Source organism: Schistocerca nitens, chromosome 2 (genome assembly GCF_023898315.1).
Source record: "Schistocerca nitens isolate TAMUIC-IGC-003100 chromosome 2, iqSchNite1.1, whole genome shotgun sequence".
Classification (NCBI taxonomy): Eukaryota; Metazoa; Arthropoda; class Insecta; order Orthoptera; family Acrididae; genus Schistocerca; species Schistocerca nitens.
The window spans coordinates 729,114,422-729,136,640 of record NC_064615.1 but is presented as its reverse complement, the minus strand read 5'-3'; the positions used below and the strand labels follow the sequence as shown (position 1 = coordinate 729,136,640).

Here is a 22,219-nt window from a genome sequence, read left to right as displayed (position 1 = left end):
ACCTGAGAGCTTCATATTAGTTCAACTTTCTGAGAAAGACAATATGATCAATTTTTTATCTCAAGCATGTTGCATTGCACCACTTCTAAATATTTAGTAACTCCTATGGTTCGTGATGGGCTAAGTTTTTCTAAATAATTAAATGCACTAAGAGAACATAAATTATATTGAATAATATGGTGTCTAACTTTGGACAAGAGGACAATATTTAAATTTTAGGTAATAGAGGTGCTTATCCTCTACTTTAATTTCTACATCACGCCCCTTAGAACAAAATTTCATGGTATTCACAAAAGTACAAAAACATTCCCAAAATGCTGAAAGCTAACCAGTATTCTGTGATTGCCATTACACAGTTTTCTCTGTGACAAAGGAAAGCTGCAGACAGACTTCAGTTACTATTTTAAAGTTTATTTGTGTTAATATTTGCTGCAAAAATAAATTGTTAGTGCATTTTCACTAATCTCAGTCTTTCTTCCTGTGTTATTTACTCAAGTGGTCTGTTATTCGTGAGTGTGCTTACGTCGTTTGTCTAAGCCTCATGCTTCAGTAGTGTGCATGCATTTTGTGGCATGCACTGCAGATTTAGTGGTTATAAAGCTAAGTACTGACAAACTTATTTGTGCACTGTTATACAGCTATTAAATTTAATAGTTTTCAGCAGTGTTTCATGCTGTTTGTGGCAAAATAATGATTTAATATACTTTTGGAAATGTTTGTTTGCTGTGTTTTTTAGAGTTTTCTGTGTGTTGAAGTCATTTAGCAAATTTTGTGCTTTAGTTTTAAGCTGATGTTTCTTATTGTTTCTACTGAAATAATTCAGTAAAAGTTTCATTCATTGTTTTAACTTCGTTGAGTGTTCCAGTGGCTGTTTGAATTTTTGGATTTAGTCAATAGTTTTGTGAAGTTTTGTTGGTATTGGTATTAGGTATGGTGTAGTAGTATTAATACAAGTAGTTTTCTTAGTAGATAGAGAATTTCGAGACCACTATTGTTAGTTCTATAAACAGTTCTACTGGTGTAACTGAACTTCGGTAACGTAGATGTATAGTTTTTTTCAGTAACTGTAAAATTTTACCACGAGTCAGAAGTGTGGGCTCTGTCATAGGTTTGTGAGTAGTGGGTTATGGTGTGGGATTTGTTCAAAGTATTTTCATTGGTGGAGGTGGGGGGGGGGGGGGGCGGAGTGCAGTGGTGAAGCCAGTGGGCGTTCTAGGAAGACCCTCTCCTGGGAATGCAGAATCTTTAGGAGAAATAAGTTGATAGAGGAGCAGGAGTGTAAGATCTGTGCCCTTCAGGTGCAGTTACAATGCACAAAAGAGGAACTACATAGGGTGAAGGGGGTGAAAGGTGGTGGGGAATGGGAACTGGGAGTTGGCAAGAAGACAGCTACAAACAGGAGGTATTCAAACAGTTATGCTTTGTGTATATGCTATAGATTTGACCAACTGTCAGAGTTGAGTGGAGAGGAGTCTCGCGCAGCTTTAGGCAACACACAGCAGTCCTCAGTAGTTAGGAGGCCTAGGTCAGCTGCAAAGTCTAACAGAAAATGGTTCTGCTGCTAGGTAGTTTGCACGGTAGAGGAGTGGGCCAGCAGTTGCAGGAAGTGTTGGGGAGTGAGTACCAAGTCACCAGCATTGTGAAGCCTAGTGCAGGGTTGGCTCAAGTGGCTGACAGTGTAGGGGAGGTATGTTGGAATTTTTCGGAGGAGGATCAGGTAGAGATAGTGGGTGGATCAGGGAACAGTCTTGATAGGGACAGGGAATATGATGCAGGTGGTGACCTGGTGAAGGTACCTATTCAAACTGGTGGCACTAATGTACATTTAGTGCAACTGTTTCGGCATCACGATCGGCCTCATCAGGAAGGGGAAACTGGCAAAGCTTATAGGTGGTAGTGTATTGGTTGGTGGTGGTGGTGGGATAATTCATGGGAAAATTCCTAGTAGTTGGTGTTATAGCTGCACCTTTTTTAGACTGAAGTCAGCTGATAGGTATACCTGCTTAAAGGAAGTCCCTCTAACTAAGGGCTCACCTTCTGAGGATGTAATGTTTCCAAGTAGAGAAGGAATTAGCATATTTCATCAAAATATAAGAGGTATTAGAAATAAAGTTAGTGAAATGCTAATAGATGTTGACTCAGAAATTATTGGTATATCAGAGCACCAGTTAGTAATTGGGCAATTCAGAGGCTTCCTTTACCAAGATACAGATTAGCTGGCTGTTTTTCGAGGAGTTTCTTGCGGGGTGGACGAGTGGCTATGTACATAAAAAACAATATTCCATTTGAGTCTATAAACATATCACGGCACTGCACTGAACAGATATTTGCATGTTGTGCAGGCTCTGTTGAATTTAGTGAAACTAAACTTCTAATTGTTGTTGTTTATAGGTCCCCTAACTCTGACTTCAGAACATTTCTGCTCAAACTAGTGAGGGTTATTGATTCACTTTGTAGGAAGTATCAGAAATTAGTCATATGTGGTGACTTCAATATTAATTTTATATATGATGGTGCAAGAAAAAGGATGTTGATAGATCTCTTAAATTCATACGATCTGATGCAGACTGTTTTTCTTTTTTCTTTTCTTTTTTTTTTTTTTTTTTTCAACTAGGGTGCAGTGGAACAGGAAAGTTAATCCAACAGCAATAGAGAGTTTTTTAAACCTTGTCAGGAAACAAGAGTGGTAGGATGTTTATAGTGCCGATAATATAGATGATGAATATAATGCTTTCCTTAACACATTTATCATGCTCTTTGAGAGAAGCTTTCCATTAGAACATTCTCAACAGGGTACTAGTAGTAATAGGGAGCCCGGGTGGCTGACTAGTGGGATAACAATATCTTGTAGAACAAAGCGGGAAATATATCAAAATGTTAGAAGTAGTCACAATCAAACTACAGTAGCTCATTACAAACAGAATTGTAAGGTTCTTAAAAATGTTATTAGGAAGGCAAATAGTATGAGGTATGCAAATAGAATAGCTAATTCACAGGATAAAATTAAAACCAGATGGTCAGTTGTGAAGAAGTGTCTGGTCAGCAGCACAAGGTCAGCAATATAAAGTCAGTTCAAAGTAAAAATATTTCTGTTACTGATAAATCAGATATACGTATAGTATTTAACAATAATTTTCTGAGTATTGCTGGTGAATTAAATAAAAATTTAGTTTCTACAAGGAAACATATAACTTTCTTGGCAAAAGCCTTTCAGAGACTGATGTCTGAAATACTCCTCTGTGATACAGACAAGAGGGAGATTGAGTCAATAATTAAATCACTGAAGACTAAGGACTCTCATGGTTATGATGGAGTGCCTAGCAGAATATTAAAGTACTTTGCTGCACTTGTTAGCCCTGTATTTAGCCATATTTGTAATTTTTCCTTGAGGAATGATCAGTTTCCTGAATGATTAAAGCACTCAGTAGTAAAGCCACTTTATAAAAGAGGTGAAAGGGATAATGTAGACAATTTTAGATCTATTTCTATGCCATCAGTGTTTGTAAAATTTATCAAAAAGGCTATGAATGTAGGGATAAGTGATCATTTTATATGACACAATTTGCTATCAAATGTCCAGTTCGGCTTCAGAATTCGTTTAAAAACTGAAAATGCTTTATTCTCTTCTCTCTGTGAGGTACTGGATGGGTTAAACAAAAGGTCTCAAACACTTGGCATACTTTCTTTATTTAACTTAAGCATTTGATTGTGTTGATCACAAAATATTGCTCCAGAAGTTGGACCATTATGGAATATGGGGAGTAGCTCACGATTGATTCACCTCGTGCTTTAGCAACAGACAGCAAAAGGCCATTATTCACAATGTTGAGAAGGCTGTGATGTGGGGTCTGAGTGGGGTACGTTCAAATGTGTTGTGCACCGTGGATCAGTGCTGGGGCCACTCCTGTTCCTTATTTATATAAATGATATGCCCTCTAGTATTACAGGTAACTCAAAAATATATTTCTTTGCTGAGGGCACTAGCTTGGTAGTAAAGTATGTTGTGTGCTACAATGGCTTGGTTTCAAATAGTGCAGTTCATGACCTAAGTTCATGGCTAGTAGAAAATAAACTAACACTAAATCACAGTAAGACTCAGTTTTTACAGTTTCTAACACACAATTCAACAAAACCTGACGTTTTATTTTCACAGAATGGGCCTATGATTAGTGAAACTGAACAATTCAAATTTCTAGGCGTTCAGAAGGATAGTAAGCTGTCGTGGAAAGCCCACATTCAGGATCTTGTTCAAAGACTTAATGCTGCCATTTTTACTATTCAAACGGTATCTGAAGTGAGTGATCATTTGACATGAAAATTAGTCTACTTTGCTTATTTTCATTACTTATGTCCTATGGTACTATATTTAGGGGTAACTCTTCCCATTCTAAAAGGATATTTTTAGCTCACAAGCAGGTGATTCGGGCAATAAGTGATGTACGTTCACGAACCTCTTGCCGACCCCTGTTCAGGAGTCTGGATATTTTGACATTGGCCTCTCAGTGTACAAGGGTTGGAGCTTAAATAATGGCAACTTTTTGTCCACAACTGATACAAAAGAGTTACATGTTTGCACCTGTTACTGTCCTTCAAAGCAGTCACCAGCATTGTGTATAACCCATTGACAGCCATGTGGAAGGCTTAGTATACCATTAGCAGAGCCTATTCTGTTGATGGTGCAAATGGAGCAGTCTAAAGTTATGGTGATTCTCATGTATGACTGTGATGGTGTTATCCTAATGCATTACATTCCTCCACAGCAGACCGACAATGCACAGTACTACTGTTTGTTTTTGGAGCATCACCTGCGACCAGTTTTGGGAAAGAATCGGTAACACTTTCTGCGCAACCCACCCATCATTTGGACGACAATGCGCGGCCGCATACAGCGCAAGTTGTGGCTGCTGTGTTCGGTCAATGGGACTGGGAAGTATCATACCATCCACCATACTCCCCGGACTTAAGTCCTTGTGACTTTGATTTGATTCCGAAGATGAAGGAACCACTTTGTGGCATTCGCTTCAGAACTGTTCCAGAGATTTGACAGGCAGTAGACTGCTCCATTCGCACCATCAGCAGAACAGGCCTTGCTAATGGTATACTACACCTTCCACATTGCTGGCAATGGGTTCTACACAATGCTGGTGACTACTTTGAAGGACAGTAACAGGTGCAAACATGTAACTCTTTTGCATTGGTTGTGAATAAATAGTTGCCACTATTTAAGTTTCAACCTTCGTATATATTCCTTACTGTCATTTATTGTTAACAGTATTAACTTATTCCCAACAATAAGCAGCTTTCACTCAGTTGATGCTCGGCAGAAATCAAACTTACATGTGGATCGGACTTCCTAAAATCTTGTGCAGAAAGGTGTGCAGTCTACCGCTGCATCCATTTTCAATAAGCTACCATGTGAATTCAAAAATCTTAGCAGTAATCCACGCACTTTCAAATTGAAACTGAAAAGTTTCCTCATGGGTCACTCCTTCTATTCTGTCGAGGGGTTCCTTGAAAAATTAAACTGATTCTTGTTGTATTGTAGATTGCGTTTACTTAAACTTGTGGACTGAAGTTTTTTGGGTTCATAAACATTTATTTTTATCTGTTATTACTTTATGTTGTAATTTCATGTACTGACATATTCCATGACCATGGAAATTTGTTCCTCAATTTGGTCCTACGGAACTTGACGTATACATAAAAATAAAAATAAAACCATTCTGCCAGTATTCCTTACATGTAAAAAGTGCAATTTCCTATTACCCAATATTTTATGGGATTACTAGCTTAATTCTTGTCATAGGGAGAGTATGGTATCAGTCTATGAGAATTCCAACATATGTATTATTGTCAAGATGATTAACAAGTGCATGTAGATAATATTGTACTTTTGTGTTTGTGGTGTCAGTGTTGCATGGAGTGGATCAAATCTGGTAAAAATACATAAGATACAGCTAATTATACAAATTTATTCTTACAATTTGATAACTTTTATATAGACCTATGGCACTGATTCTGACAAAAGTACTACTGTACACACAGAATGATATCCGCTATAAATAGCTCCTCTTATTTTTTATGAAGAATACCTTGAGAAGAAAACTGTATGAAGTCAAAAATCCTTATTTCATCAAGGACTTCCCATTTTTTAAAATGAATATATCATATACATTAAGAGAAGCAACTCTAAAAACTTAATATGAATACCATACTTACAACAAGCAATTATTATCCTGTTACATACTACCTGTGCATACATTAGCTAAATGTAAGCTAGTAAATTTGCAAGACAGTCACTACTTTGAAAAGTGCTGCTGCTTCCTCAGTTATATTAAATAGCAAATGTTTATTTCCTACTGGTAGCTTAATATTCATCATAGTATGTAGATCCTATCAAAGTGAGAACCTACAGAGATGTGGAATGAATCAGGTTGTTACTATAAATCCTTCTTCTCCTCAATTTGACTCTGTAGTCTGTACTTCTTCTCCGGGTGGGGACTACTCAGGAGGACGTCGTTATCAGGAGAAAGAAAACTGGCAGTCTACGGATCGGAGCATGGAATGTCAGATCCCTTAATCGGGCAGGTAGGTTAGAAAATTTAAAAAGGGAAATGGATAGGTTAAAGTTAGATATAGTGGGAATTAGTGAAGTTCGCTGGCAGGAGGAACAAGACTTCTTGTCAGGCAAATACAGGGTTATAAATACAAAATCAAATAGGGGTAATGCAGGAGTCGGTTTAATAATGAATAAAAAAATAGGAGTGCGGGTAAGCTACTACAAACCGCATAGTGAACGCATCATTGTGGCCAAGATAGACACGAAGCCCACGCCTACTACAGTAGTACAAGTTTATATGCCAACTAGCTCTGCAGGTGATGAAGAAATTGAAGAAATGTATGATGAAATAAAAGAAATTATTTAGATAGTGCAGGGAGACAAAAATTTAATAGTCATGGGTGACTGGAATTCAGTAGTAGGAAAAGGGAGAGAAGGAAACGTAGTAGGTGAATATGGTAGAATTTTGCACAGAGCACAACTTAATCATAGCTAGCACTTGGTTCAAGAATCATAAAAGAAGGTTGTGTACTTGGATGAAGCCTGGAGATACTGACAGGTCTCAGATTAAATTGTAAGGCATTTCCAGTGGCAGATGTGGACTCTGACCACAATCTATTGGTTATGAACTGTAGATTAAAACTGAAGAAACTGCAAAAAGGTGGGAATTAAAGGAGATGGGACCTGGATAAACTGAAAGAACCAGAGGTTGTACAGAGTTTCAGGGAGAGCATAAGGGAACAATTGAGAGGAATGGGGGAAAGAAATACACTAGAAGAAGAATGGGTAGCTTTGAGGGATGAAGTAGTGAAGGCAGCAGAGGATCAAGTAGGTAAAAAGATGAGGGTTAGTAGAAATCCTTGGGTAACAGAAGAAATATTGAATTTAATTGATGAAAGGAGAAAATATAAAAATGCAGTAAATGAAGCAGGCAAAAAGGAATACAAACGTCTCAAAAATGAGATCGACAGGAAGTACAAAATGGCTAAGCAGGAATGGCTAGAGGACAAATGTAAGGATGTAGAGGCTTATATCACTAGGGGTAAGACAGATACTGCCTACAGGAAAATTAAAGAGACCTTTGGAGAAAAGAGAGCCACTTGCATGAATATCAAGAGCTCAGATGGAAACCCAGTTCTAAGTAAAGAAGGGAAAGCAGAAATGTGGAAGGAGTATATAGAGGGTCTATACAAGGGCGACGTACTTGATGACAATATTATGGAAATGGAAGAGGATGTAGATGAAGATGAAATGGGAGATATGATACTGCGTGAAGAGTTTGACAGAGCACTGAAAGACCTGAGTTGAAACAAGGCCCCGGGAGTAGACAACATTCCATTAGAACTACTGACAGCCTTGAGAGAGCCAGTCCTGACAAAACTCTACCATCTGGTGAGCAAGATGTGTGAGACAGGCGAAATACCCTCAGACTTCAAGAAGAATATAATAATTCCAATCCCAAAGAAAGCAGGTGCTGACAGATGTGAAAATTACCAAACAATCAGTTTAATAAGTCACGGATGCAAAATACTAACACGAATTCTTTACAGACGAATGGAAAAACTGGCAGAAGCCGACCTCGGGGAAGATCAGTTTGGATTCCATAGAAATATTGGAACACGTGAGGCAATACTGACCCTACGACTTATCTTAGAAGCTACATTAAGGAAGGATAAACCTACGTTTGTAGCATTTGTAGACTTAGAGAAAGCTTTTTACAATGTTGACTGGAATACTCTCTTTCAAATTCTGAAGGTGGCAGGGGTAAAGTACAGGGAGCAAAAGGCTATTAACAATTTGTACAGAAACCAGATGGCAGTTATAAGTGTCGATGGGCATGAAAGGAAAGCAGTGGTTGGGAAGGGAGTAAGACAGGGTTGTAGCCTATCCCTGATGTTATTCAATCTGTACATTGAGCAAGCAGTGAAGGAAACAAAAGAAAAATTTGGAGTAGGTATTAAAATCCATGGAGGAGAAATAAAAACTTTGAGGTTTGCCGATGACATTGTAATTCTGTCAGAGACAGCAAAGGACTTGGAAGAGCAGTTGAAAGGAATGGACAGTGTCATGAAAGGAGGGTATAAGATGAACATCAACAAAAGCAAAATGAGGATAATGGAATGTAGTCAAATTAAGTTGGGTGATGCTGAGGGAATTAGATTAGGAAATGAGACACTTAAAGTAGTAAAGGAATTTTGCTATTTGGGGAGCAAAATAACTGATGATGGTTGAAGTAGAGAGGATATCAAATGTAGACTGGCAATGGCAAGGAAAGCATTTCTGAAGAAGAGAAATTTGTTAACATCGAGTATAGATTTAAGTGTCAGGAAGTCGTTTCTGAAAGTATTTGTATGGAGCGTAGCCATGTATGGAAGTGAAACATGGACGATAACTAGTTTGGACAAGAAGAGAATAGAAGCTTTCGAAATGTGGTGCTACAGAAGAATGCTGAAGATTCAAAAGGATGTAGGTTGCAGTGGGTACTAGGAGATGAAGAAGCTTGCACAGGATAGAGTAGCATGGATAGCTGCATCAAACCAGTCCCAGGACTGAAGACCACAACAACAACAACTTCTTCATTAATTACTTTGAGAAGCCAGAATGTGCTTAAATTACATAAATATGCATGCCTCAGCTGGAGGAAAATAATGTGCCTGAGGCACATTTGAGGAACCTTTTATGTAACGCATGCTGCCAGATGTACCCGAGTACAAGATGACATGAAATATAAGACAATGCCCCCCCCCCCCCCCCCCCCACTTGAGTTCTTAAAAATATTTTTAACAGACTCTAACTAATCAAAATTACAAACTGTTCTTTTGATACAGTATAATGTACCTGCTTACAAAAGTTAACATTTTACCTATTGTAAACTTATGCCGTTTACTCATTTTTCAACATTCTGATAATACCAGAAGAAATAAAAAACAAAAAGAAATTGTTTACATTAATTTCTATCTTCATTTCCTTTCTTGCTTACTATCCATTCCAGTCGTATCTGTGATACCAATCTGTGGTATCACTGTTTTTAATTACCGTCACCACCACCACCAACAACACCACTGGTATTAGTAACTGGAATGATAGTTTCATTTATTCCAAGAGATGGGAGGGAAGAGACAATGTGTTTCTATAAACAAGCAGCAATGCAAAGAATAATTTTGAATGTCACAAATATTTGCCTGTTCCTTCTGCATGTATCACAATTTCCAAAGTGGAGCACAGCTTTGAATGTGTGAGTGAAATGGACATGTATAAAATTTTAACCTTGGTTATCATAAATATTTGGCTGTTTCTTCTGAATGTGTTGTGATTCCCAAGGTCATGGATACAGAGGGACCTGAGAACAGCTGTTTTTCCTGAATACATAGAGGATTTCACATATATATTGACGCAAGAATGTGACAAATTCCTTTACCTCTTGTTCCAAGCATGCCATCTGCCTGCTGCTCTCTCTCACTGTGTGCATAGAAACAACAGCGGACACCCCCCCCCCCCCTTTCTCATTCTCATTGTACCTCATCTAGTGAGCATTGACAACACTGCTGTGCAAAACATGTAGATATGCCACTGGTGCCCATCTAGACATTTACTGTCTCCTGCAGAAATAAATACTGTTGTTGTGTACTTTCCCATTTTTAAAATCATTTCAGTTTTGACTGCAAATGGATTCAAGCAAACTGCATTTTAAACATGGTAGATCTTACCTTAGGGGGAAAAGACAGGTATACACTTGCACACACACCCATATCCAACCAAACATACACAGACACAAGCAGACACTGAAAATGACATTGAAATGTCTGCTTGTGTCTGTGTATGTGTGGTTGGATATGGGTGTGCGTGCAAGTGTATACCTGTCCTTTTTTCCCCCTAAGGTAAGTCTTTCCGCTCCCGGGATTGGAATGACTCCTTACCCTCTCCCTTAAAACCCACATCCTTTCGTCTTTCCCTCTCCTTCCCTCTTTCCTGATGAAGCATCTGTTGGTTGCAAAAGCTAGAATTTTGTGTGTATGATTGTGTTTGTTTGTGTGTCTATCGACCTGCCAGCGCTTTCGTATGGTAAGTCACATCATCTTTGTTGTTAAGATATATTTTTCCTGCGTGGAATGTTTCCCTCTATTATATTAAAGATTAGATTAGATTAGATTAGATTAATACTAGTTCCACAGATCATGAATACGATATTTCGTAATGATGTGGAACGAGTCAAATTTTCCAATACATGACATAATTAAGTTAATATAACAACATTTTTATTTTATTTTATTTTTTTATAATTTTTTGTTTGTTTTTTTCTTTTTTTCTTAATTTATATCTAAAAATTCCTCTATGGAGTAGAAGGAGTTGTCATTCAGAAATTCTTTTAATTTCTTCTTAAATACTTGTTGGTATAAGAGAGTATATATACTGGGAAGCTACTGTGAATATCCCTAGATCCTGTCTGCAGGATGATCTTGGGTGGACTCCAGCTATTATTCTGATTACACGCTTTTGTGCAATAAATACTTTATTCCTCAGTGATGAATTACCCCAAAATATGATGCCATATGCAAGCAATGAGTGAAAATAGGCGTAGTAAGCTAATTTACTAAGATGTTTATCACCAAAATTTGCAATGACCCTTATTGCATAAGTAGCTGAACTCAAACGTTTCAGCAGATCATCAATGTGTTTCTTCCAATTTAATCTCCTCATGTAGTTTTCCTTTAAAGGTCTTCAAAGTCTTGCTTAAATCCATAGAAAATGAAGAAGCTCATGCTTCTCGTGCAGAGATTTTTTGCCACTGTATGGATGCAGCTGGTTCTTTTAAATAAGATTAGGTTGTCAACAACAAAGCTTATGAGGGGGCAGTTGTACTGCATCAGTGAAAGAGCCTTCAGCTTGTACAATAGTAGCTTATAGGAAATATGCAAATTAGCACCATGTTATGATTGCAGAAGAAAAATATCCTTTGTGTATGAACTGAGCTGTCCCAGAATATTATTCCACAAGTCATCTTGCAACAAAAGTAAATCAGTTAAATGTATAACTAGTATTGAGAGGGGACTATTTTTTGTTTGTAAAGACAGCTGTGTTTAACTTTCTGAAGAAATTATAAATATCTGTCTTCTGAAAGTGCTTCTCATCCACACAAATCTCCAGAACTCTTATGTCTTCTATTTTGCATGCTACTATTGCAAGACCAAGTGAGGTGGCACAGCTGCTAGTACACTGGACTTGCATTCAGGAGGATGACAGTTCAAACCCACATCCAGCCATCCTGATTTAGGCTTTATGAAAAGGAAAGTTGCCAGTCACAATAAAGCGGAGATGTTGAGTCACAGATAGGCACAATAAAAAGACTGTCACAAATAAAGCTTTTGACCAGTAAGGCCTTCGTCAAAAATACATGACAGAAAAACACACACACACACACACACACACGCACGCACCAATCTCTCTCTCTCTCTCTCTCTCTCTCTCTCTCTCTCATCCAGTGTCTGTCAACTGAGGACTGCAGTGAAAACCTGATTTTTTTGTGTGTGTGTGTGTGTGGTGGTGGTGGTGGGGTGGGGGGGGGGGGGGGGGAGAATCATGCAAAAATAATGGAGTAACCATTTTCATTACTTGCTCCTCCAGCTGTCAGTTTTGCAGTTTTGATGTGAGGCTCAGCTGAAGGAAAGGAAGTGACTAAGGCATGTGTGAGCGACCATGGTGGAATGGTCGTTTAGACTGAGGGTAACCACAGGAAAACAAAATCATAATGTTCAGAAGAGAATCGCTGTCCTTACAAATACAAGGCAAGTGTTTTGATCACCACACTACTTCTAGTATTACTGCAGTGTACTTGATTCTTTTGTAGTCTGTATTTTATTCCATGTGTTAATTTGCTGGTTCCAAAAATTCCCTTCTGATATTCTTAACTTTAGTTTCCTAAAATATATATTGTTAAATTTACATGGCTTTCATTTATTACTTTTACATATATTTCACATTTTATAAAATTCTCTGAATTTTATCACCTGTACTTGTCTCACCTCTTACTGTATTTTTATGGCATCAGTGACCTTTGAATCCAGTTAATATTGTCAACTTTATGGGTCATATTTCATTTTCACCCTTGGTTGCTACTTTACAGATTTTATGACTGTTGCATTCTATGAGTAACTGCTCTCAAAACATGTTTAGGCAGTGAGAGAAAGGAAATATTACTGTTTTCATGAAATACAAAAGATAGAAACAATAAAACAAACATGAACAAAAACACACAGTATATTATGACCATTATAGAAGATACACAAAGAAGATAATTTGAGACAATATGAAAACTGAAAAATATTATGAAAGGGCAGGTTGCTAGTCACCATAGAGCGAAGATGCTGAGTCACAGATAGGCACAAGACTGTCGAACAAGCAAGCTTTTGGCTCAATAATATCTTAATCGAAATGAAATTAGGTAACACCATCCCCATCCCCCCCCCCCCCCCCCCCACACACACACACTCATACACACACACAAAAATGCAGCTCACACATACACAAATGACCATAGTCTCTTGCAGATGAGGCAAGATTTCCTACATTTTTTTATTATTTTTCTTTCAATTTTTTTACATATATATAGTATCCAGCTACCGAGGCCAGACTGCGAGCAGCAGTGCATGACGGGAAAAGCAGTCTGGGTGGTGGGAGTAAGGAGGAGGCTGGAGCAGGGAGGGAGAGGAACAGCAGGGTAAGGGTTGGGAGACTGGCCTCAGCAGCCAGAGACTGTGGTCATGTGTGTGTGAGTTGCATTTGTGTGAATGTGTGGGTGCATATTACCTAATTCCAATGTAGGCATTTTTGGGCTAAAAGCTTACTTGTTTGACAAATTTTTTGTTGTGCCTATCTGTGAGTTACCATCTCCATATACATGGTGAGTAGCAATCTATCCTTTTCATAATATCACCCTTATTCCATCCTGGATTTTCCATTGTTTGAAAACTGGGAGAAAGAGACAAAGCTTAACAGCACAAATACCTCAAGAATAACTCAAAAAATTTTCAAAAATATATTTTAAACTCACCCAAAGCCATTGCTCACAGCCTTAGCATTCCAATTGCCATTGGAATTAATGAGAGCCATATTACCAGCTGATAATGAAAGTGAATCTATACAGTTCATTTTAATAACATTCTTACACAATTCAATAAAATTATTCCTCTAAAATTTTTCAGAAGTGAGCACTGTGTGCGCCACAAAGAAACAGAAGCATTAGATAAATTTCTTACAATACACAACAAGTGTTACAAAAATGAATGTGTGTTTCCGACAAATTCTTGTTTTTAATAACAATATTATGAAAAGGATAGTTTGTTACTCACCATATAGAGATGATGCCAAGTTACACATACATGGCCATTGTCTCTGACTGCTGTGGCCAGAGACAATGGTTCAAAATGGTTCAAATGGCTCTGAGCACTGTGGGACTTAACATCTATGGTCATCAGTCCCCTAAAACTTAGAACTACTTAAACCTAACTAACCTAAGGACATCACACAACACCCAGTCATCACGAGGCAAGACAATGGTCATGTGTGCATGCGATGCGATTTGTGTTAGTGTGAATGTGTGTGTGTTCTTTACTTCTGAAGAAGGCCTTCCAGCTGAAAGCTAAAATGTAGGTTGTGTCAAATATTTCAACTTTTTCTTAAATGAAGAGGGGCATAAAGTTGAGTTTTGGTTATCAATTCCCAATTATACTTACCAAAATGGCAATTGCATTCTTTTGCTTGGTAAAAAGGTACTTAAATTTTGGGATATTCTGATGTTCCATATAAAATTTGCAGCAAACTGTTTTCTTCTGAGAAGTGGCTTCTTATCATTATTTCTGTCTGTACTTCTGCTTTATAGTTAAGAATACACTATAAAATCAGTTAACTTTTTTATACCATTCATAAAAGTGTCTTTTGATTAACATCATGCAAATAGCAACTTTTTCCTGGAAGAAATAGTTTCTACCACTTGCAAACTCAGAAAATTGGGAACTGTGGCTAGTAAAAGGAAGACAAGAATGACAACTACCACTCACATGAGTGACTTCAATGGAACTGATTGAGAAATACTGCATTCTGAACGCCCAGCTCTGTATGGTGTTCTGAGATACGGGCTTCTGCTAAGAGACCAGGCAAGGTGGTGAAGGGGTAAGCGTACTGGGCTTGCAATTGGGAGGATGATAGTTCAATCTTGCGTCCGACCATCCTGAGTTAGATTTTCCATGATTTCTCTAAATCGAGTCAGGCAAATGATGGGATGTTTCCTTTGAAAGGGCACTGCAGATTTCCTATCCCATCCTTCCCTTACCCGATGAGACCGATGATCTCGCTGATTGGTCACCTCCCACAAATCAACCAACCAAGCAATCTGCTAAGAGAGCAGAGTGGAGAGATCGTCAGAAATCATCCAGTAGCCGCTCTTGCAAAGGACATTCATCCAAAAGTTCTTCAAAAATAGGAGCTAGTGAAGAGTTGTTTTGTGGTGCCAGTTTTAAATTTGAGAGTCACAGTACTGAAGAAAATAGAAGAAAACTGGGAAAAGACCAAAAACATATCACTTGGCATAGGAAAACGAGAAGTGATAGAGACTTTGATACCAATGTCAGACAAGCTCTTTGACATCCTCAGTTGCAAGTCTGAGGTTAAGCTAAGTTCAGAATTTGGTGGTGCTGACTGCAAATATAAAATGCACATCTCCTACTCCTAATCAAAAGATATGAAGATCACTATAAAAAACTAGTGTTTATTAAAGGTCAAGGAGAGAAGATCCGATCTGTTGAACTGCATCAAACTGGGTTACCAGGTGTAACTGAATGGAAGACAAATTAAAACGCAGAAGAGGCAAAAAGATGAATTAACAAGAATTTCTGAATATAAGCAGCAAAGGAAGGAACAGTTAACATTACAACCAAGTAAAATTCTTTTCTCCAAAGGAGACACAGAGACAACTGATGTTAAAGATGAAGATTCTGGAGATCCTTTGCTTATACCATGTGACGATTCTGATATACCTCTATGTCCAGTGGAAGTTATTATAGTACATTACGAGCGATGTTGCATTGCAAAGTATTAGGGTGGTGTTGATCTACGTGCTGCAGCTGTCATTACAATAGCTGCATATTTGGATGCTAGATTACTTGCTGAAGGAGACAGAAGATTTTTGGTTGATCACAATAAAGTAAGAAGGGCACAAGAAAAAGTCATGAGACCACTTGATGAAGAATTTCATGCTCAATGCACGATATGCAATATTAAATGTATCTTCTGTGATGGACTCCAAGATCTGTTACAAACAGATAACTAAGGTCATCAATTTCCAAGTATTGTGAGAGGAGAGTTACACTGTTTGCATTGAGCCAGCTGGAATGTATCTTTGCCATTTTACTCCAGAGAAAGACAATCTCGTGGATTTTTTAAAGAAAAACAGTGCTGATAAAAGTTTGCAGGCTACTGGTGGTGACTCAATGAATATAACACTGGTTAGGAAGGAGGAGTCATGCATTGGGCCAAGACAAAGCTGAATTGTAAACTCATCCAGTTGATTTGTGCTCTTCATATACTAATGAGCCACCTTTGCACCACTTAATCAAACAGTTGGAAGGGAAAACTTTGTCTAACAAGAAGCAAATTGATGAATGAAGATGATGACAGATCAGGAGACCTGTCTATTTGATCTAGAAAAACACCTGGAGTAAATCCAAATGCAACTTCACTTTTGGAATTGATAGACAAGTCAGAAAAAATAAATGAACTGTCACTTATTTTAAACCAAATATAACAGGAATAAGAAAGTTTGATTAAGAGCCAATGCAAATACCAAAATGACCATGTGATGGACAGTCCACAGAGAGAGGTGTGAAACAAATAACGGAGGATTATGGCGAAGTGTATACTCATGAGAAACAAGGATATATTAGAGGCCAGGAACCAAGCAGAAGAATGATGTCTAGGAATGAACTGAAACAAGATTTGATGAAAATTGTTGGCTGAAGCATTTTACATTTTTTATGAATTGTTTTCTGTGTTTCATAGTCAGAAACAAGCTATAAAGAAAATTGTTTGAGTTCATTAAATCATTTTTTGAGATAATTTTGTTGGCATTTATATTAGTTTAGGTACTTTTGTCAGAAATTTCAATATACATTATAATCAAGTGCAAATTTACCCACCTAAATGCTTATCAACAAAGAAAAACATTACAAATTAGGATATTACACATCAAAACACACATTTTCAGGCCCCCTCTCACAAAATTTTAGTTTTGTTCTCCAAAATGACACATTCTAATATAGCAGTATTTCCACTGTGCCTGTCTGTGACTTAGCGTTTTATCTATGTGTTGAGTAGTAAACTATCTTTTTCATAATATTGTTGTTATTCCATCCTGGACTTTCCATTCGTTGATAAAGACTTGTTCTTAAAATTTTGAGGCTGTGCAATCCAACATAAGTAAAAAATATATAACTCAAATTTATCCATTTTGGAATTGGGTAAGGGAAGGGACTGTAATGTAAATACAAAATATTACTTACTACAAAGTCTCTGGAAGTATTATGATCATAAATTCAGTAAAATTCATCCTTACAAGTATATGGATTGGTGTTGTCTTCCCGTGCAACACTGGTGGATAGAATATTTGTCTCCATGCAATACCAATGGGTAGAATAATATAAGATTGAAGATGAAACTGGTGCATTTTTAAATACCATCTAACCACCATAAAGCAGTTTTAAGTGTACAGATAGCTTGGCTAGTTTAACTTACCCTTCTTAAATTATGTTATTCCAATTATTTCAAAGCATGAAAACTTCTGGAAGTTTGGAAGGCAATTTTATCATGTGACTGGATTCAAGAATCATACATCTGAGATTCCTATCTGGTACTTTACAGTGGTGATAGTGAAAAACCAGACAACTACGTGTATGGTTCACACTCTGTGTACAAATATTTCTCTGTAGTTTTAGAAGATCAAGTTTGTGAGTATCAAAATATGTGACATAAAGGGTCACATCTTTTAATTGCACTGACTTAGAAGCATAAATCTTTCACATCACCAAAGGACATTAGATCTTAGCATTTGACACACATTTTAACTTGAAACATCTATTTGTTCCTGAGAAAAAGGCATCTCAACAGAGGGACTGAGACACACATGGGCAAGAAAGTGATCCTGTAAGAGTTCTATTTTTATTGGTTGAAGTACAGATTCCAAAAGCCAGAAACAAACAATTTTAGAATTATTTCCACATCACAATTAGACTCTTCTGGCTGATGAATTAATATTATTCATCATAAAATTTATCTCAAGGGATCATCTGTTAATATGTTTTATTAATTAGACATATAATAGAGAAAATCAGACCAATCCAATACTAAATAAAAAGTGTTGTATTTATCGTACTTACTAATCTCAGGAACGTACGTCCCAACATTGTTGGCTCACTTGCATAGTACTTCACACCTTCAATGAGGATGCTGGAAAAGCAAAGGAAGATTTGAGTCCTTTGACAATAACTACGAATATAATGTGAAATTAAATAACAACTACTTCTCAAATCATATGTCATCAAAATTTACATCAGAAATTTCTGGTTTTGCTAATGTCACAGTACATACATAAAACAAGTGATAAGAAGCAATAAAGATGAAATTTATTTTTTACATTGGTTGGTTTTGTATTAACTGGCTCAGGAAAACCATTCTATCTTAGATCAGGGTAATGTTCGTTGTGTATGACACAAGTTTCAAAATTTGTTGATGGTATGGAAAAAGGCCTGCCGAATTAAAGACTATGGCTATATCTGAGAGAGTGATCCTCTTACCACAGAGAATAGAATATCACATGCATCAATGGATGAAATTCTAAAGTATTCCCCATATTTGTCAACTTCAAACTTGGTTATCAGTGAAGGTTAACCTGTGATGCGTTCAATGTAAACATGTTCAAACATAATGCACATTCTGCATTCATAACTGATCTGCATGTTCTGTGAGTCAGTGTATTAAAGGCTTTTAATCATGTTACATGTATCTGCAAATGGTAACAGCACACTGCGTTATATTATGTAGTGCCAAGGAAAGTACATTCATAGTGGAGGAAACTTCATAACAATGCAAAAAATTCTAACAATGTTTCCAGATGTGTACAACAAGAATTTAGAAAGAACAGAGTATTATATTTTACAAAAATGCACCATTTTTGTAATTTTGGTGTTCTGCTTGTTCAAACAGATACCACAATGACGATCTATGCCCAAAACTAGTCAAACAAAATAAATACTCATACCTTTGTGATTAGTATCTGATGGTGATTTGCTTTTCCTGCCTAGCATGAATATTCATAGGGAGAACATGTCAGAGATACTTTGGCTCCATGTGATAATTATGGCTTGTGGAGCAGCCACAGCGAGCATGTCAGGTGCAAGTGTTTACCATTAAATTCCACAGGCCAGCTATTGCTGGCCAGTGTCTCGTAGTCATTGAAGACTTTAGTTACACGCCATTGAAAAGTAAAGTTTTGTTCTTGCCTGGTTTTTGTTTGTGGTTAGGATTGCTTGCTGGATTGCTTTATATGTTTAAGATGACTCTGCTATGCTCAGGACTTGTTTTGGTTATTTGTTCACTTTGTGATCTCCACTATCATTTACCTCTGGAACTGCCTGTTTCATTCCACCAGTCTCTATATCACCTAGTTATCATAAACTGTGTTCTACCTGCGCAGGGTAGGATAGAAGGGTTCAGTGAGAACTTCCTCACCATGCAAGTACTCCAGTGTGATGTGGATCTCAAATTTCTCAAGTTGTAGCAGTAACAGCTACAACAATAAATGCAGCCACAATAACAGCTAGAAGAACAATGAGAATACCAAAAGCAATGGCAATCACAGCTGTTATAGGTTCTTTAAAACCAACAACAGTCAGCAGCTGCAGTTTGCTCGCATCCCCCTCTCCCATTTGCTTATTTCGACATGGCAAATGAGATCTGGGAGGTCCATTTACATTGTTTTGTTCTTCACTGTAAGGCAAGTCAAATAACTCACCATGAATGTCACTGAGTGCTGCTGCTGTCTTCTAATAGTAAACTGTCAAAGTTCTGCAAAAATTACTTTCACACTTGGAGCCTATTTGTTTGACTTTTTCTGATGTTTGTTGTTTGCTAACTGACTATTACAGTCATCAAACTCACGATGTTGCAAGTAGGCTAAAGTCTAATCAATGTGTAAAGCAACATAAGCAATCCTACACAGCATGGACTGCCAACTTACAGGGCTTGGCATGCAAGTGTGATTTTTGCTGTAAACAGTGTGACACATTGTGGGTTGATTCATTTATCTGTGGTGTTATTATCTGTCTTGTTCCTGATTGAGAAATTAATCTACAGATGTCAGAGGTGTCTGATCCCACCCTGAGTGCCACGCTAAATCTTACCAAAGCTTACAAAGTAGCTGCATCAGCGCAAGATACGTTTCACAATTCCTCTGGTGTTGACATTGTGTTAGTCACAGATGTGCTCCACTATCAGCTGATGACTTCCACTGAACATAATCATCCAATTTACTGAACACCTCTTCATTCAGTAGTCTGGCAACACGGGATTCAGTAGTTCATGCAGTAGTTAGCGAACCCCCACATGCACAAATGAAAGTGTTTTATTCGTTGTTAGCACTTCCAAATTGAAAACACAGGCTCAAGAGCATTTTCTTTCCCAGCATTGTTGAAAGGCATTTTAAAAAATTTTCTGAAATTCACATCTCCAAAATAGTGTTTGCAGTGTCATCTTTGGAGGCCTGTATCTCGGGGCAGGAATTTTTTTGCAGAAAACAAAAAAGTACATGTCTCCTACTTACTCCTGAATTTTAACATGTGCTAAATTCAATAACATCTGAGACTGTGAAGCTAGCCCCCCAGCCTGAGGTGTTACTGATTATGCTAAACATATAATGAAATATTTCACTGGCAAACTTGTTGAAAGAGGTTTAATAAACATGCATTACTGTGGCTTGATGGTTACATTCCACAGTAAGTTTTCATCAAGTACAATCAACACTTTTCCACTGGAGTTGCCTCACAGCACAAAAAGGTATATCGAATGCCACTTCTGGTAACAATAAATATGTCTCTGTACCTTATTCACAGAGTGCTGCATCTTATTTGTATGCCACTGTTGTCAAGAATTAACCCCACTGTCTATCTACAGACGTATGCTTCCATTGTTTTTCTAGACCTGTAAACTATAATTTTGTTACATGCTTCCTCTATCATGAGATTGAATTTCAAAGCAAGTGGTATCTCTAGGAAACTAGAATCATTGTGATGTATTCCAATTAATTCTGGAAATATTGCAGTTTTTCACAAGAACTGCAAAAAATGTATTCTCATCACAGTAATCTATTACCCAGTTTCACTGTCATACATGATAATCCCCTTTTTGATACATTTATTGATTTTTATGGTACAGGTCAGTGCACTTCACATCTGATATTTCCGAATGATAAATATTTGATAAAGCTGATGTTTTTTCTTTGTAGTGGAAATGAAAGTGTTCCATTTCTGCTATATAGTTCTCAGATTCAGATTCACTGCTGTCTCAAATGTTAATTCTTAACTTGGTCACATTCTGCATCTAATGCACACTGGCAGACTATCAATGAATGCAAGATTAGGAATAATTCCTTATTCTGTATCATCTCACATATTACTTTAATAGTGACTAGGCAGTTTTATAACACTTAAATGGTAAATATTTAACAGATACATAACTATATGTCATCGTGATCCAGCATTGTCATGTTGAAAAATTACATTGTAGAAAATATTTCTCAAATGAAGAGCTCTAGGAACCAATTACTGTTCATGACATTAAGCACAAAATCAGTAAATCTCATGGTAATTGAAGTGTACATGCCTAGGCCCACGAATTTGGCCATGAATTGGAGATCACTTATGAAAATCTAAGAGATTTGGTGTTTTGGCAAGTGAAAGATCTAGTCAATAATAATTATGTTATAGGAGATCAAATGGTAAATTAAATTGTGCAATTGTTTGGATTAGGGACAAGAAATGAATGAGACAAGGCACATGTTAGCTTCTATAATCAAATTGTTTTGGTACTGGTGAATGCTTCATTCAATACATGCAAAATGAAACTGTAATCATGGAAAAGTCCTGGGAATGTAATCACTTCCAATATGATTACATACAGTACTGATCAGAGGTTCAGGAACAGCAAATCTGATGGGGAAAACACCACCAGCAACAGATAAATTAAACCACAATCTCATAATGACAGAGGAATACACAATATTGGAATCAATCAACACACTGGGGCCAAAAGAATGGAATTTGGAGAAACTAAGAAATAAGAAGGAAGTTTAACAAATAATGTAAAATGAAATCTAAGGAGATACACAGTACAAAAGATATTGGGAAAATCTTTTAAAGAAAATTAAGAGGCTCCTCTCTCATATGCTCAACAATAAGGTGCAGAAGATAAATAGGAAACCAAAAATTACAAGCAATGGTATGCAGAGAAATACCAGAACTTCAGAAACAAGAAAGGTATGACATGATATACCAAGAAGCCAAATAACCAGATGAGAAATTTGAAAGAAATAGGTGCAGTGGCATAAGAAATGAATAAGAT

At 37.2% G+C, this 22,219-nt stretch overlaps 1 protein-coding gene across 3 annotated transcripts in view; it reads right to left on the bottom strand.

Annotated features, from left to right (window-relative positions):
• Positions 1-22,219, bottom strand: part of LOC126236930 (obscurin) — a 681,004-nt gene that overhangs the window by 640,993 nt on the left and 17,792 nt on the right. For all 3 annotated transcript variants that reach the window (XM_049946608.1, XM_049946610.1, XM_049946611.1), the window contains exon 2: positions 17,983-18,052. In XM_049946608.1, coding sequence (XP_049802565.1) covers positions 17,983-18,052 — 70 coding nt within the window. The remainder of the gene's footprint in view (positions 1-17,982; positions 18,053-22,219) is intronic.